The 15,859-nt window shown below is 38.9% G+C and overlaps 1 protein-coding gene across 1 annotated transcript; it reads right to left on the bottom strand.

Annotated features, from left to right (window-relative positions):
- Positions 1 to 8: 8 nt before the first annotated feature.
- Positions 9 to 15,048, bottom strand: cspp1a (centrosome and spindle pole associated protein 1a). The gene is made up of 28 exons (XM_030123935.1): positions 15,000 to 15,048; positions 14,594 to 14,691; positions 14,402 to 14,482; positions 11,868 to 11,969; positions 11,294 to 11,634; positions 11,107 to 11,184; positions 10,458 to 10,552; positions 10,246 to 10,342; positions 10,094 to 10,151; positions 9,534 to 9,853; positions 9,316 to 9,440; positions 8,411 to 8,498; positions 8,097 to 8,214; positions 6,793 to 6,940; positions 6,557 to 6,706; positions 5,163 to 5,230; positions 4,900 to 5,043; positions 4,644 to 4,808; positions 4,447 to 4,545; positions 4,297 to 4,351; positions 4,007 to 4,133; positions 2,949 to 3,082; positions 1,834 to 1,971; positions 1,725 to 1,759; positions 1,534 to 1,597; positions 892 to 1,001; positions 569 to 716; positions 9 to 464 (listed from the first exon to the last, which is right to left on the bottom strand). Exons 1-28 carry the CDS (start codon positions 15,046 to 15,048, stop codon positions 265 to 267), a joined length of 3,435 nt encoding a protein of 1,144 aa, XP_029979795.1. The 3' UTR covers positions 9 to 264.
- Positions 15,049 to 15,859: the final 811 nt, after the last annotated feature.

The following is a 15,859-nucleotide window of genomic DNA, read 5'->3' as shown; positions in this document are numbered from 1 at the left end:
TATCTAGTATATTGTATTAAAACAGTATAATTTGTATTACTTCTGTGGTGCATCAGTTATGCACAGTGAGGGTCAGTAAGTGCAATAAGACGCAGTGAAGAACTGGTTTCTCTCTAAGCTAACAGGCATAAGTTGATGCTGGAGTTTAACAAGCTTTAGAAATGTTATAACCAATATCCACAAATTTTGCTCTTAAAAAATTGCATTTATTGTAAACTAAGAGCTAGCCTCAGTGAGTTTCCAGCAGGTACTGGCTAATGGAAGCTATGTGATGCGGTGTGTCAGCCAGGGTGGAGCATCAGTCCTGCCTGGCCTCAGTCTATCGCCGGAGTGCTTGACAGCGTTCGATGTGCCCGGTCGCAGCCAAGGCTCTGTGGCAACAGTCTCCACGGAGACACGCCTCTCCAGGGCAGAAGGGGTGGAACGCAGAGATAAGACATCCACTTCATCATCACACTGTCCCTCTGGAGAACAGAGGCTTCTGCATCACACATGTCTTAAAGCAGTCCTTACCATTAAATTCTACATACATAGGGGAATATTTTTTACTGAGAAGCTGTTTTTTCACCTGACGTGCGTCTGTGATCAGCAGTGCCAGAGTCTCGTCTCTGTCTGTGCCTGACTTCAGCTTCGAGGTTCAGATTTGTATGAGGCTGCAGAGACTTGGTGTCTGGCTGAATGTCACGTTCAATCTGATCCACAGAAACCGGCACCTCCTGCACACATTAATTACAGATTAGAGGGAAGGGACAGACTCCCATAATCACCTGTTACTGTTGTAAAAATCTGATTTGGAAACATCTGAAAGGAATACTGCTCTGGTATTGCAGTGATTCAGATCATTTTGACCCGAGGCAAGTGAAAGAATCCATTTAGTGATCAGCACTGTACATCATAGATGTGTCTCCTCCGCTGGGCTGTTCTCTCCCGGGGCTCTGCTAAGGGCTGATGGGACCTCTGCTGATCAATGAAGTCTTCACCTGCATCACCACTGTAAACACCTGACAGAAGTAAAAACCATTAATCATTTCCACTCAACCTTTTGCCAGACAAAGATCGAGAATCTGAAATATCACCAGAAACAGAACTACAGCAGAGTCTAGTCAGCAAAAAGTTAATAAAATCAAGCAAAATGGGAAAGTGTACTTTTGTCAATACAGTTTGAACTATTTTTCCACTTCCCTATTCTCAATAGCTGGAATGGTGCTATCACCACCCTGCAGCTGGCTTGGGCAACTTGCACCCTTTACTGGCAATAACTACAACACAGACACAAGCTGGCATGTGCCTCAATTAACCTGGCACACAGACAAAGAGCTAAATTGGCCTGGCACAGGAGCTGTTACACTATAGGGTGGTATTGTGAAGGGATATGTAGCTGACCTTCTAGGCTGTGTCACCTTTTGTGGAAAAAAATGACAAATCCCCAAGTGTATTTTGACTGATGCTAACACTTTTTTACTCCTGACTAAATAGAAAAAGAAGAGATGGACAAGTAAAGTCTATTGAAGGATTATATTTAGTAAGGCTTACCAATAAAAGCAGTCTCAGATGGTAATATGGAGTCTCTGTGGGCGTAGCGCCAAGCATTGTTCCTCTGAGAGAAGCAACAAAGCACACATTTAATCCCTTAACTTAAGAAGACTGAGCCATGCAGCATTTAGTTATCTTACCTTTGTAAATAAAAATACACAAACATAACGGGAAATTTGATGAGTACTTACTGGAAGAGGGAGGCCCTGTTGTTGGTCCAATATGTCTGTAGAAGAAGACATAGCAATGAGCTCAAGAGCAAACATGCAAGGAGTTATTCGCTTGCGAGAACTTACTGACCATGCTCTTCTTTTCTTCTTAAAAGCTGGATTCTGCGCTGCTGTTCACGAAGAAGAGCCTGCTGCTGGATGTCCAGACTTTGTGCATCTGTGGGAGGGTCAGGATACATGTGACGGACCTCCTCACGGGATACTGTATCTGACAAACAAAAGGCAAGATGATCTGTCTCTGTAGTGTATTCACAGTCTGAAGCAGCAGTAGTGCAGTCAGATGTTGTCTTTCTTAGCACAGAACAATAAAGACAAACCAAAGGTAATCATTCAGATAAAACAGACAAGTATATGTTCCATATTGGATGGGCCAGCTTCTTCTGTCTTCTTATTTTCCCAGCATCCTCCTTGTTACTGCTCTCTCTAAAACATCAGCTTGGCTGTGACTCAGCAGTTCCTTGGCTTTACTACACCTCACTGTCTATTTCAAGGTTTTACTGTACAGAACAGATCGAATGTACATTTCAAATCTAATACTGGTATCATGCATAATTTATGTGATTGAACTGGATAAGAAATTTAGAGAATTAGTCATGAACTAACATTTCTTCCTATTTTGGTGGTTTTAGAAACTGCAGCTCTGTTTGTTCAGACCCCTGCATTAAGTCAGTCTGGGAATGCATCCAAAGCCATTTTCTTGGTCTCTTGCATTACATTCTCTGTTTACACTGCCAAACTCCCTGTCACTGATGGACACCTCCCATGACCTCATGAGATTAAAGTTTCAGTGTTGCTAGAGGGAGACAGAGGAGTGATGAGGCTCAGGAAAGACTAAACCATCTGGCAGTGCCCAGCTGGTTTAAGACTGGTTTAAGACTGCAGTGATCCTGCTCATCTGTCCTTACATCAACCAAGAGACCAAGGCAATTACAGGGCTGTTCCTGTATGAGTTCTTCAAAGAACTTTTAGTTTTTTTCTCAAAACAGAAGTAATGCGAGCAAAGTTAGCTGACTTTTCAGTTCAACATGTTGAATAATTCTGAATCCACATGATGATTGCTCAGTTTCCTATTGCACTATGGAAATGGGATACAGCAACATGTGTATCTAAAAACAGCAGATCCAAATAGTGAAATATGTCTTAATAAAGCGAACGCTGTGTTACTTTAATAAAACGGTCCTTTACCTCTGTATTTAAGTTGGTTGAACTCCCTGATGTTTTTCATGTCAGCGTGTGCAGAATTAAATCTCCTGGTTGGAGGCTGGACAGCTTCCTTTTGCAGTAATTCAACAGCTTCCACTTTAGCTTGTCTTTTGTGCCTGAGCAAATAAGAAAAATCCTCATTAAACATGGCAACAACCTATAATTACACACAGGTGCCTTCCTGAAAATGTGCCAATAGCACACTATCCTGAATGCTTTCCAGTTGTGCATTCAGACTGCCCTCTGTGAATTAGTTTCAAAGGGAATTAAGTGTGTATTAGCATTATATAATAGGAAACAAAAAAAACACCTGGCCAGTGTGTTAAACACTTACCAGTGCTTTATGAGCCCTAAAGAATGGGGTTTTCTGTGTAAGCAGCTTACACTGCCACCAAAAGAAAGCTGTGAAACTGGCACCAGTTCAAAGGCATTCCTCTGATGACTTGCAGTAAATGAATTCAAATATGAGCAGAAACTGTACAAAGGGTTTGCAATACAATCCAAATATTTGTGATATTTCTGGATGGAGGGACTAAAGAATTCAGGGTTTTGCAGGGTGAATAGAGAGGCAGCCACATCCACTGTGTTATTGAAGTGCCCTTTAGCAATGCACAGAATCCTGCACTGCAGCTGACCCTGATTATCACATGAGGTGAGGGCAGAAGGAGAGAGTTTCCCCTTTGGGCATCATACAGGTATATTACTGCAATAATAAGTCCCTGAAACAAATGGGACGGTGATTAGAAGATAGCCAATATGACCAGGGTCATTTTCATTAGCCCAGAGCATGTGAGGCCTCTTTAAAGTGAACAGAGAATCACAATTGCTATTTAACATGATGAAATTAGTGAAGCACCTTCATCTTTTTGCGTCTGGGGTGTATTGGATGAAATTGAAGACTTGAAGGGTATTACACTTCTGATAGCCATTTTAAGATTGCTATTTTTTGGATGGCCAACCACAAAATGAAGACATCTTTTTTATTCTGACCACACTTATACACATGGTCTCTGCGGTTCATCGCTGTCTGAGTATTATACCTGTTGGGTGGAGTGTAGTGGGTCTCCTGCTGATCTGTCTGGGCCAGTTTAACCTCCAGTTGTCTTTGCTCTTTTCTAAGGTATCTTCGGAGAGTTGACAGCTCTCTGATCACTTCCTGTTGACCATCTGGATCAACGAGAGGGAATGAGGGCAGACAGAATGAAGGGAGAAGAAGGTAACAGAGCCACAGACAGCGATAAATGTTTTAGTGGCAATTTATGATTTACAGGCATCCAGGTATTAGATTTTACGTTTTGAGTAGAGTACAAATAAATCAAGAGGATCTGACCTTGCAGCTCGGGCATAGGGACTGGACGAATATGTGGCGCTGACACAGAACGTTCCTGTTTCCAAAATTGTGGCTGATTTTAATTCTGATTTACAATGCAGGAACCTTGTTACTAAAGTATTTGCATGTATTATTGACAAAGTGACTTACAGTCCTAGAGGAGACATGGCTCACAGCAGAGGTCGGCTTGGAGGCCACAGTGTTTGTCTGTTTCTTCTGCAAAGTTGGGATGGGAGGAGAAGGCCCTCTCTGCAAATTCATGAATAGAATATCTGTTACTGAGCTTTAATAAAACTACAATGTGCACCCTCATTGTTTTCTCAAGATCACTGGACGTCATTGCTCACCTTTTCCTGTAGCTCAACCTTCGCCTTGTCGACCTTAGGAGACTCGTTCTCCATGTTTCCCTCAGGAAACCTCGTCCTATTATCCTCTTCTCTCTTCACCTTTCTTTCATCCTGTCGATGATGTTTATTATGCTTATGGACCCAAGCTTGCAGATCGGGCCTATGCTGCAGAAAAGGTGACCAGTGTAATGACATCTCTAACAGTAAGGAAATAAGAATGAGGAGGTTAGTCATATCAAAGCGATGAACTCCTCACCTCAATTTTCTTCTGCTTCCTTTGCTCCTCCTCATATTCCTGCAGAATGCGAGCCCTTTGCTCTGCCAGCCTCTTCTCTTCCTTCTCCTCCTCAATCCTGTTGCGTTCTCTCTCTTCTACCTGCTTTCGCCTGTTTTCTTCTATCTGCAACGTTCAAGTAACATTGACAATTAATTTCTCATTTTTACAGGTACACTATCTGTAATCAATTGCTGCCCTGTAGAAGAGATGTAGAGTCTGGATACCTGTATGGGCTGACTTACCTGCTGTCTAAGATCTTCTTTGTAATTGTCCTGCCCTTGAGGCTGCTGTTGGTCAGACTTAGTGAAACCTAAAAGTGCAAAAAAACGACAAGTTGGTTTCATAAAAAACATTGAGAGTGATCTACTGTGTCAGTTTGGTTCTTAATCACAGGTGCTAAACATATGGCCCGTGGGCCAAAACCAGCTCACTACAGGGTCCAATCTGGCCCGGGAGATGAATTTAGAAAATGCAACAATTACATTGAAGATACAAACAATTATTTCAATTCAGGAACTACATTCAGCCCAATTCAATCTCAAGTAGGCTGGACTAGTAAAATACTATCATAATAACCTATTTAATATATATTTTTTAAATTTAATAACCAAATTTTTCTGTTTTAGCGTAAAAATAAAAATTTTTTAAAAGAGTAAAATTACATGAGCATATTTACATTTAAAAGCTATCCTCTCTCAAAAAATAAATGTGAACAACCTGAAATATCTTAAGAGAGGAAAGTGTAATTTTAACAATATTACACCTGTTACTGAAAGTTTTTTGCTTTAGTATATCTGTATAACTGTGATCTGTAAGTTGTAATTTACATGTGTAAATGATAAACTGAGATGTAATATTGTTAAAACTGCACTTATTTTTCTTAATAAATTTCAGTTTGATCATGTTACATGTTCACATTTTTAAAGGATCGTTTGTAGATGTAAACATTTTTAATAAATAAAACATAGACAAAACTTTGGAGTTGACATTATTTATATATTATTATGTTATTATTTTGCTGGTCCGGACTACTTCAGATCATATTGGGATGAATGTGGCCCGTGAACTAACATGAGTTTGACACCTCTGTATTTAAATGAACGCAATTCAAGTTTGGATGATTCACAGGTTTGTTGTAAGCCTAAAAAGTTACTTGTGGTCTGGTTGTGATTTAATTATGTAGAACAAGAAATGATAGTACAGTGTTTTTTTAAAGATCTGCGGAAAATACAAAGCAATGAAAAGTTGCTGGTAACTATAGTAAGCCAAAGGAAATTATGTTTACATATTGCTTTTTTAATTCTGTATGTTTTTTTTCTCTGGAAATTAATTTGTAACAGTAAAAATCCTTTCTGATTAAAGTGAGCCAAGTGATTTAAGCACTGGCATGTTTTTTAAATTTGAAAAAAAAAGTCTTAATTTGTACAGAAATCACAGCAAATTAATCCTTCTTAAGATATAAAAGAAGAAACAGCTTTGCACAACTGATACATTTAGACATTTATCTGAGATCTGACTACCTACTGAGTCTAAGCTTTAGTCAGAATCCATCTTTGTGAAATCGGCCCAGGAAATTATCCAACCATGAAAAAGGTGACTACAGTTCACATGGTGTCACTCAAGCGTTGAGCATTACCTGGTTTTCGCTGTGAGGGGAGAGGAGCCCTGGCTTCGACTTCAGTAGTGTGTCCATTCCTGATCACAAAGTTCTGTCTCTGACTGTGATCCCTTGACATCGGGTTCCTGTACGACTCCTCATTGATCCTATGCATGTGATTCAGGTCACCTAAATGAACAGAAATATTTCTTAATATCTAGAAATGTATTGTAGTAGCCTCCATTGTACATCTACGTTTTAAGAAATTAACTTACTAATAAGGTTTCCTCTTTGGTCTTTAATAGGAGCTCCTCCCCCGCTTCTACCCCATGGACTGTACGCGATCATCTCAGCCTCTATTTTGGCATCAAGCAGCTCCTTCTCTTCTTTCTCTTTTCTTTTACGCTCCTCTATTTCTTTGATCTGAACACACAGAAGAAATTTTGGTTTTAGTCAGTGCCACTCCTGTTCCTTAAATCACAGACGGACGTTTTTTACTACATACATACATACACATGGTTTGTCATGTATTCTCAGCAATAAACCACCACCTGTTGGGTTCATTGTCATGCGTTTCCTTCACCCCAGAGAGGAATGCAACCTTGATTATAATCCAGTCATAATATATTTTAACCCATAAAGATCCAAACATCCACCACGAACAAAATAGTCTAGTGATCTAAACTGTTTAATACCTGATGATCCATTAATCCTATCAATACATGTAAATAATTGGTGTAAATTGCACTTTATCATCTTTTCATGGTCATCAGATATGATCCACTAGGATGTTCAGAGGCTCTGTAGTGAACATGGAAACACCGTCATCTTCTACAACACTGATTCATCAGTAAAACCCATGGAGTTGGATCAATGACAGTGGATGGTGACACTTGCTTTATGTTCAGTTAAAGATATATTTTGCTGAAAAAGTCAGTTTTTCTTCAGTTTTCTCTGTTTCTGATATAATACCCCTCAACTTTAATCTGAGCTTTTATGAAAATCTACATGATCAGTAAATGAAATCTTGGAAAATACCTGATGTTCACTGAAAAAACACAAAATACAGAGGATTATGTCATAATAAATTGTGATAAATTACTTAAGAAAAGTTGAATATATAGAGAAAAAAAAATAGAAACTGCCACAAAAGTAACACAGTTGTATGGATTAATAAACTCCATCTTTTACATTAAGTAACTGAAATTGTATTAAAGCTGCAGGAGCCAAAATCAGAGGGAAAAATACTGTAATTTGACAATTAATTAATCTGAGCTTTTATGAACATCTACATGATCAGTAAATTAAATATAGGAAAATACATGATTTTCACTGAAAAAATGCAAAATACAGAAAACAATAGAATAATAAATGGCAATAAATAATTTCAGAAAGGTTCAATAAAGAGAAAAAAATCCTTTGGGAACTGCCATAAACATAACGCTGGGTCTTTATGGGTTAAAGTGAGGTCTGTTCTTAAACTGTGTCATCCTCTGCCACTGGCATAAGGAAATTAGTCTGTCATAAATGTGTATACATAAGATCACTGAGGCTTTCTCATGAATATCTGATGATGTACCTGCTGTCTGAGTTCTTCTTGGTACCTCAGGGCACTGTCTCGCTTCTGCTTTGCCTTGTCTCCAGAAAGCTCTCCAACAGCCAGCAGAGATGCTCCATGCTGATCAGTTGCTGTGGAACTAGACACACACAATGATAGATGGTGAGGAGGCCTGTGTACAGACAGTGGTAGCAGACACAGTTAGTTTGACAAGAGGGCCCTCTTCTGGAAGAGGAAAACAACTCTCATGACTGTGCAACATGATTTCCAGAGAAAATATCAGTTCAACAATGTGGTCTAACGTCTGTATCTTAAATTAAGGTATGGACACTCACTCTGTGTGACCACTAGGTTTGAGAGGAGGTCGTCTTTGAAGATGGTTTTGGAAATTCTCAGACTGCTGCATTCCTCCAGGCAGGTCATCTAATAAAGAAAATCACAAACATTAGATAAAAATATGCATGAGCTGTTTCATTTTCTACCTGCTTTCACGGTTTACCAAGTTTCATGCTATATATTCATATTCAGGTCAGACCAGGGCTAAAATCTGGCAACAAATTTGAAACTGAATGCAACCAAAAGAGCCAGCTGGATAAAGTGAGATCCATCTGGATCTGCTGAACTCATATCTAATAAACTGTATATCCCCTTGGCAATAAAATCAGTTCTGCTGTAAAATTAGATTTATAGATAGCTATGCCAAGTCCTCTTGGCCATTGATATGGTGATAAAATGACTCCATAATAAATGGTTATAGTTCTCTGCAGAGAGCGGTGGAAGTTTATTTAAGGTTACTGACAGACACTGCAGGTCAGTTTATGATGATGAAAACATCAGAAACAATGATAACTTTTAAACTATTATCAGTGTTCAGAGCAAATATGTATATTACCATTTAATAATATTCTAAAGAATGATGTTTTAAAGAAGCCTTTTGTTATTTTTTTTTCCAAGCGGTCGCTTTCTATCAGTTTCTAAAAGATGTGAAAATCATTGTGCAGTGTTCATCCTTGAGCTCTGAATGAATAATTGTATTTTATCAGGTTTCTTTCATAGGTTTGCATTGTTTACCAGAACATATTCAGACTCTAAAGGTCTATTACTTCGAGTTACTTTCATACATAGTAAAATGGATGAAACTAGTTGTTGCATTGCTTTTTCAAAATGGTTCGCTGTTGTCAAAAATGCATAGTTTCTAGTAAAATGCCAGTTGGCTAAATCACTTCAGGATTTTTCATACTCTGATTGTAAGGAAGATTGGGATCTAACGGGTTCCTGGTTCCGTAGTAGTAATAGGCTGCATCATATGGAGTCTTGTAAGTATTGGGTAAAGTGGGGGGTACAGGAGGATGCGCACCAGCAACCCTGAAAAAAAACAACAGTAAAAAACAAATATTACAACGACTCAACTGTATTACTGCTTTTCATGTATAGATCCACAAAGCAACACCAACCTACCTTTGCACAGTCACCTCTCCTAGCATATTCGACACATCCCTGTTGTAGTCTTCATCAAAATGGTCCAGAGGAAGGACCCTTGGTGCAGCTCCAGTCTCAGGCCCAGTCTTCCCTGTCATGTGCTTGAGACTTGTCTTGAGGTCCAAGGATGGAGAGGGTCTTGGAGGCCCTCTCTGTCCTGTGCCTTCAGGAAATGTGTCAGGCTTTGGATGTGGATCCTTTCCCTTGGCTTCATCATCAGTTTCAGGCTTGTAAGGGACATCCCGCCTCCATTTTTGGTAAGTTTGATGAACAGCTCCAAATTGTTTGATTCGGTCAGGCTGAAAAAGACATGACCCATAAAAGACAGACAAAAACTGATAAAGCGCAGTGTATCCCAAGGCGTGGTTGTATTATCCTTTAAAATAATTCTAAAGATAATAATCAAGAGTGTTACGCTTTTACACAAAATAAAAAAAAAAAAATCCAAGATGTTGATAAATGTAATGAGTCTTGATCTGGGTCTGTAGATAGAAAACATATTGTGTGTTTAAAAAGACTATTCAATTATTCAACTTTACCTGTTTCTCAGGGTCTGTGATTCCAGTGGCAGCAACATTCAGCTCGAGTTCTTTCTCTCTGAAAAAAAAAGGATTAAAATAAATTACTGCGTCTTGTTGAATTAAAAGAACGCACGACAAACATGCTTTTAGATTTGGTAAATAATACTCACTTTCTCTTGTTTTTCTCATGTTCAGCAATTTGTTTCAGTAATTCTTGTTTATAATGTTCTTTTCTCATCTGAGCTGCCTCTTGCTCTTCTGTTGCTCCTGTGTGACAACAAAGATATATATATGTTTATAATGTACACACAAATACTGCAGTAGTGATAGGCCTTTATGACAGGAATTCCATTACTAATGCCAAATAAGTGTCAGTATTTACCAATCATGAGTCCTGTAGCAAATACCGCTCCATCCTTGCTGGTAGGAGGTCTAGATCTTGCAGCAGTTTTCATACCGTCTTGCATTTGCAGACCTCTGAACACAAATGCATAGACTGAACCAGACACTCCTCCAGTCAGCCAATCAATGACAACATATCAAGGTAACAGCTTAGCAATCACTCTCCCTCTGAACCACACCCAGCTGCCACTTTACATCTTACACTGGCACACAGTTTGCCTGCAGAGCTCTCTAGCACAGACGTGAGGAACAGAGCCTCATTTTTCCAATCAATCCAGCTCCTCAATATAACTGGACTGAGTAATTGTTTGCTTGGAGGCGGGCCAAGGATCACCCTCCACCATCTTACTGAGTGTAGCACAGTTTGAGGGTGAACAAATGGCATAAAAGGGATACAATAAAAAAATAATAGCACATAAGAAAAATGCTAAAGAGCAATAAATGAGTGTGGCAGGAATTATCAGGGAGGGTTCTGTGTAGATCATTCAAGTAAAGTGCTTCACTGATCGAGCATATTTATGTGACACTATTAGGATGATCTGCTCTGCATGTGAGTCTGTTTCAGCATTACAAATCAATTTGTTGCCATAGCAGTCAATTAGAACTGAACAAAAACTGATGCAGCTTACTTTGACTTCCAAACCCAGTTATTGATGTTCTGATCATGAACACCAGAGGCCTCCACATCCCTTTCATCCATAGAACCTCTGCCATAGAAACAGAGAAGACAAGAGAAGATGAGCCACATTACCATACCCCACTTTCTGTCTGTGCTCAAGCATGGAAATACCAGCATGCTTCAGTGAAATTCTGCACCTTTTTGCTCCGTGCTCTCTGGTTATCTTCTCCTCTTTGTAGTCTGGCTTTTGAGTGTGCCCATTTTGGCTCATGCTGTGACTGAGCTCTTCCTCCTTATCTGTGTTAAACTCCTCCTCCGAGCTATAATAAATCTCCTTTGGTCTAGGCAGGTTCCAACGGCTTCGCCTCTGATGGCGCGGATCCCCATTCCCTGGACTTTTCCCATTATCCACAGCTTCAGTCAGAGTGGCAGCATCCCTCCTGGATGCAGGTCGCTCTCTGTGAGCAAAGTGGACATTTGTGCTGGTAGGTGGAGGATAATATGGAGAGGATCTGCACACACCATCTGAAGCTTGAACCTGGTCAGAATGAAAAAGACAAAAGAAAAAAGTTGACTATATGAACAATTTCATACCAAGGAGCTACTTTTTTATGTTTGTATAACATAATTTGGGATACAAAATATATTTAATCTGTTTTTATTCCACTTGTATAGGTATTGTTTCATATATCATTTATTTTTTTTTATCTCTAAGTGTTCACAGCAGGATTCCACACAACTGCTATAAATGTATTATGGAAGGCAGGACACCTTTGAAGTGACCAAAGGTGCTCCTCTCTTTAACCCTTTAGTTTGAGCCCGTTCCTGAAGGAAGAGATTATATTCCTTATTTCTCTCCTCTTTCAGCTTTTCCTGCAAGAGAAAAAAAATGAATAATTTCAGACCATTTCTTTAAAATTGAGGCACCATTACACCACTTCTGTTTGTGAAACGGAGTGAAATATAATTTATTATTTTAAAATACGCTGAACTCTACTACTTAGTAAAAATAGAAAAACAAATCAAAGAAGTGCCTCCATAGCTGACAGAACAGGTACAATGAGCAAACATTACAAATAAATGGATGGAAATGTGTATAGTGCATCCATAGAGTATTCACAGTGCTTTTTTTCCTCATAAAACTTTTTTCATTTTGTCTTACAGCCTCATTCTAAAATAGATTAATTTTTTTTTTTTTACTTCAAATTTCCACACAATACTTCACAATGACAAAGTGTAAAATGTTTGTTTAAAACCCTTGCAAATTTATTAAAAAATAAAACATATACATAAAGTATTTACAGCATTTGCTCAATACTTTGATGCACCTATAGTAGTAATTACAGCCTCAGGTCTGTTTGAGTTTGAATCTACAAGTTTGGCACATGTTTTTAGGAAGTTTCTCCCATTTTTCTTTGCAGAACCTCTCCATCTCCATCAGGTTGGATGGGGAGCATTAGTGCAAACCCATTTCCAGAGATGTTGAATGGAGTTTAAGTCTGGGCTCTAGCTGGGCTACTCAAGGACATTCACAGCTGTCCTGAAGCCACTGCTTTGTTTTCTTGTCTGGATGCATAGGGTTGTTGTCCTGTTGAAAAATGAATCTTCGCAGTCTGAGGTTCAAAGCAGGTTATCATCAAGGATGGCTCTGTAAGTGGCTGCATTCATCTTTCCCTGGACCCTGATTAAGCTTCCAGTTCCTGGTGCCAAAAAACATTCCCACAGCCTGAAGCTGCCTCCTCCATGTTTCACTGTAGGGACAGTGTTGGGAAGGTGATGAGAAGTGTGTGGTTTCCTCCAGACGTGATGCTTGGTACTCAGACCAAAGCGCTCAATCTTTGTTACCTCCACCAAGGAGGTTATGTTTTTGCCAGGGTTTGTTTGTTTGTTTGTCTGTTTGTTTGTCTGTTTGTTTGTCTGTCCGTTAGTGTGCAACATAACTCAAAAAGTTATGGACAGATTTGGATGAAATTTTCAGGGTTTGTTGGAAATGGGATAAGGAAGAAATGATTAAATTTTGGTGGTGATCGGGGGTGGGGGGGCCCACGGGGGGGGCCACTGATCAGCCTTGGCGGAGGTCTGCGCTCTCCGAGTGCTTCTAGTTTCATGTTGTGTTTCTCATGGTCTCACAGTCCTTCAAGTGCCTTTTGGCAAACTACAGGCAGGCAGGTATGTGTCTTTTACTGAGGAGGGTCTTCCCGTCTGTTCACTCTACCCCACAGGCCTGAGTGGTGGAGTGTTGCAGAAATGTTTGTCCTTCTGGAAGGTTCTCCTCTCTCCTCACAGCGACACTGGAGCTCTGTCAAAGTCCCCATCAGGCTCTTGGTCACCTCCTTCACTAAGGCCTTTCTACTACCATCTCTCAGATTGGCTCGAGTATCTACTTCTAGTCCTAGTGGTTCCAAAATTCTTACATTTACAGATCATGGAGGCCACTGTGCTCACTGAGACCTTCAATGCTGCAGAAATGTTTCTGTCCCCTTCCCCAGAACTGTCCCTCAGTAAAATCCTGTCTCTGAGGTTATAGACAATTCATTGGATATTATGACTTGGTTTGTTTTCTGTCAATTATCAGACCTTATACAGACAGGGGTGTGCCTTCCAAATCATGTCCAATCAACTGAATTTACCACAGCTGGAAACATCTGAAGCATGAGTGGGAACAGGAAACAGCTGAACTCAATTTTGAGTGTCAATTTTGAATGCTGTGAATACTTATGTACATGTTATTTTTTTGTGTGCTTGTTTTTTTTTTTTTGCCTTTTTTCAATTTCAAACCAACTTTTTTCACTTTGTCATTATGAGGTATTATACGGAAGAGGATTATATATATATATATATAATTCTGAGACAAAAATCAGAATTCTGACTTTAATCTCAGAACAATAATTTCAAACAAAATTTAAAACAGTCAGAATTCTGAGATTAAAGTCAGAATTCTGATTTAACTCTCAGAATTCTGACTTTTTTCTCAGAATAATGAAAGTAAAATTTATTTATTTATTTATTTATAAACACAGTACTTTTTTTTTTTCACCCAGTGGCCCTAATCCTCTTCTGTAGTATTGTGTGTAGAATATTGAGGTACAAAACAAAACAACAAAAAAAAAGGAATAGGCTACAATGTATTTTGGAATAAGGCTACAAGAAAATGTATATTGTGTGTATAAACTCCATTTAAGTTGTTGTGAGCTTATCGTAATGCCAGGGAAACAAGTCACACTTTGATACTTCTAATAATGTCACCCAGTCACAAACTACCCACAAACATTCTCAGTTATACACTCAGTAAAACAAACACAAACCTTAACTGATGTTCTCTCATCAATAAGCAGGGAGAGGCCTTGGGGTTGTAAATTAGGCTCAGCGGTCTTTAGATCCTTTTTCTAGATGAAGAATAAAAAAAAAAGAAACAACAGGATTGCCAGGGCGTAAAATTTAAAGGCAATTTGATGAAATGTTCCATAACTATTTCATTTTCAAATGTATATTCAGACCTTCTCGAGATACTGTTTGTAGTCTAGATGAAGCTCCTGCTGAAGTCTCTGTTTTCTCCTTTCATAGTCTGTTCCCAGCAGCAAACTTAAACCCCCACCTATAAAAACCATACAAGATAAGATAAGATAAGATAAGATAAGATAAGATAATGAGGAAATTTGTAGTCTTATAGCATCTGAGGGATAGTAATATTAAAAGTCAAGAGCAGTCAATAGAAACCGTAATAATAAATACAGAAAATATTTGTCAAAGAGCAAAGTATGGAGTATTCGGCTACAACAACTGTTGCACCTTGCTGAGAGCATTACACTATAATAGGACAGGTTACTACACAGAGACTGGATGAGGCAACATTGTACTCAAAATGTCATCTTTCAGCTCTCAGAAACCTGCACAATGCTGTACCTTGGTCCAAATTTGGGATTATTCCTTGTGCTGCTGATGCTGGAGGCATATCCACAGTTTTACATCACAAGCCCTTGACTGACAGAAACATTAACACATGATTGTACAATGAAAATATTTTACTACTATTACTGAATATAAATGACCAATAGTTGACATACCTTGGTGTATAAGAGGCGCTACATTCATTGATTCTGTCTTTGATGGTCTCATCGTCAAATCGTGCAGTCTTCCTTCATTTGCTACTTTGTGGTTTAATAAACCTGTAAACAGCGGCTAATAGAAATATATCGCATCTTGTGGCTGTGCACAGCTAAAACAATGGCTAAATAACCACACATCTTACTATACTGCATAATATCATCCAATTATTTATGTCTTCACAGTCCAAAACCTTACAATGTTCTTGTTTAGGTTGCTAACAAGGCCCAAAGCATCATTCAGTTGCTAGGGGCAACCATTACACAAATGGTCCTCTAAAGGGTGGCGAATAATTATAGGTTTTCCCCCCGGGTCTTGTTGCAACGAATTTAATGTTTAATGATGCTGCTTACAACATTTGGTACTAGTAGACGTTTTCTTGATTAATAAATAAACTGTTTTATTTTGTAAAGTAAAAAAAAAAAAACAACTTGGTAAAATTCTTCATACTTACTGCATTTCCGAAAAACATCGCTAGATGTCAGTGCGTTCACGTTGGTTATTTGACGTCGCTTCAGGTCGAAACCATGTGTGTCTCACAGAGGGGTGGATGTATTTTAACATAAGCGATTAATAGCGTAAGAAGGATTTAAAGTGTTACAGTACCGTTAAAAATATTTTTAAATTCTTTATTAAAAATGTGTTTCGCCTAAATAGAA

The sequence above is a fragment of the Sphaeramia orbicularis genome, chromosome 20 (genome assembly GCF_902148855.1).
Source record: "Sphaeramia orbicularis chromosome 20, fSphaOr1.1, whole genome shotgun sequence".
NCBI lineage: Eukaryota > Metazoa > Chordata > Actinopteri > Kurtiformes > Apogonidae > Sphaeramia > Sphaeramia orbicularis.
The sequence above is the reverse complement of the archived record's forward strand: the minus strand, read 5'-3'. Positions and strand labels throughout refer to the sequence as shown.

Excerpts from the sequence above, each read along its gene's own strand:
- cspp1a (XM_030123935.1), bottom strand. The coding sequence starts at position 15,048 with ATGCCTCCAGCATCAGCAGCACAAGGAATAATCCCAAATTTGGACCAA. Across the intron at positions 8,499-9,315 it reads CAATCTTCCTTACAATCAGA|ATGACCTGCCTGGAGGAATG; the intron begins GTATGAAAAATC and ends TTTCTTTATTAG. Across the intron at positions 4,809-4,899 it reads GGAAGCAGAAGAAAATTGAG|CATAGGCCCGATCTGCAAGC; the intron begins GTGAGGAGTTCA and ends CCTTTTCTGCAG.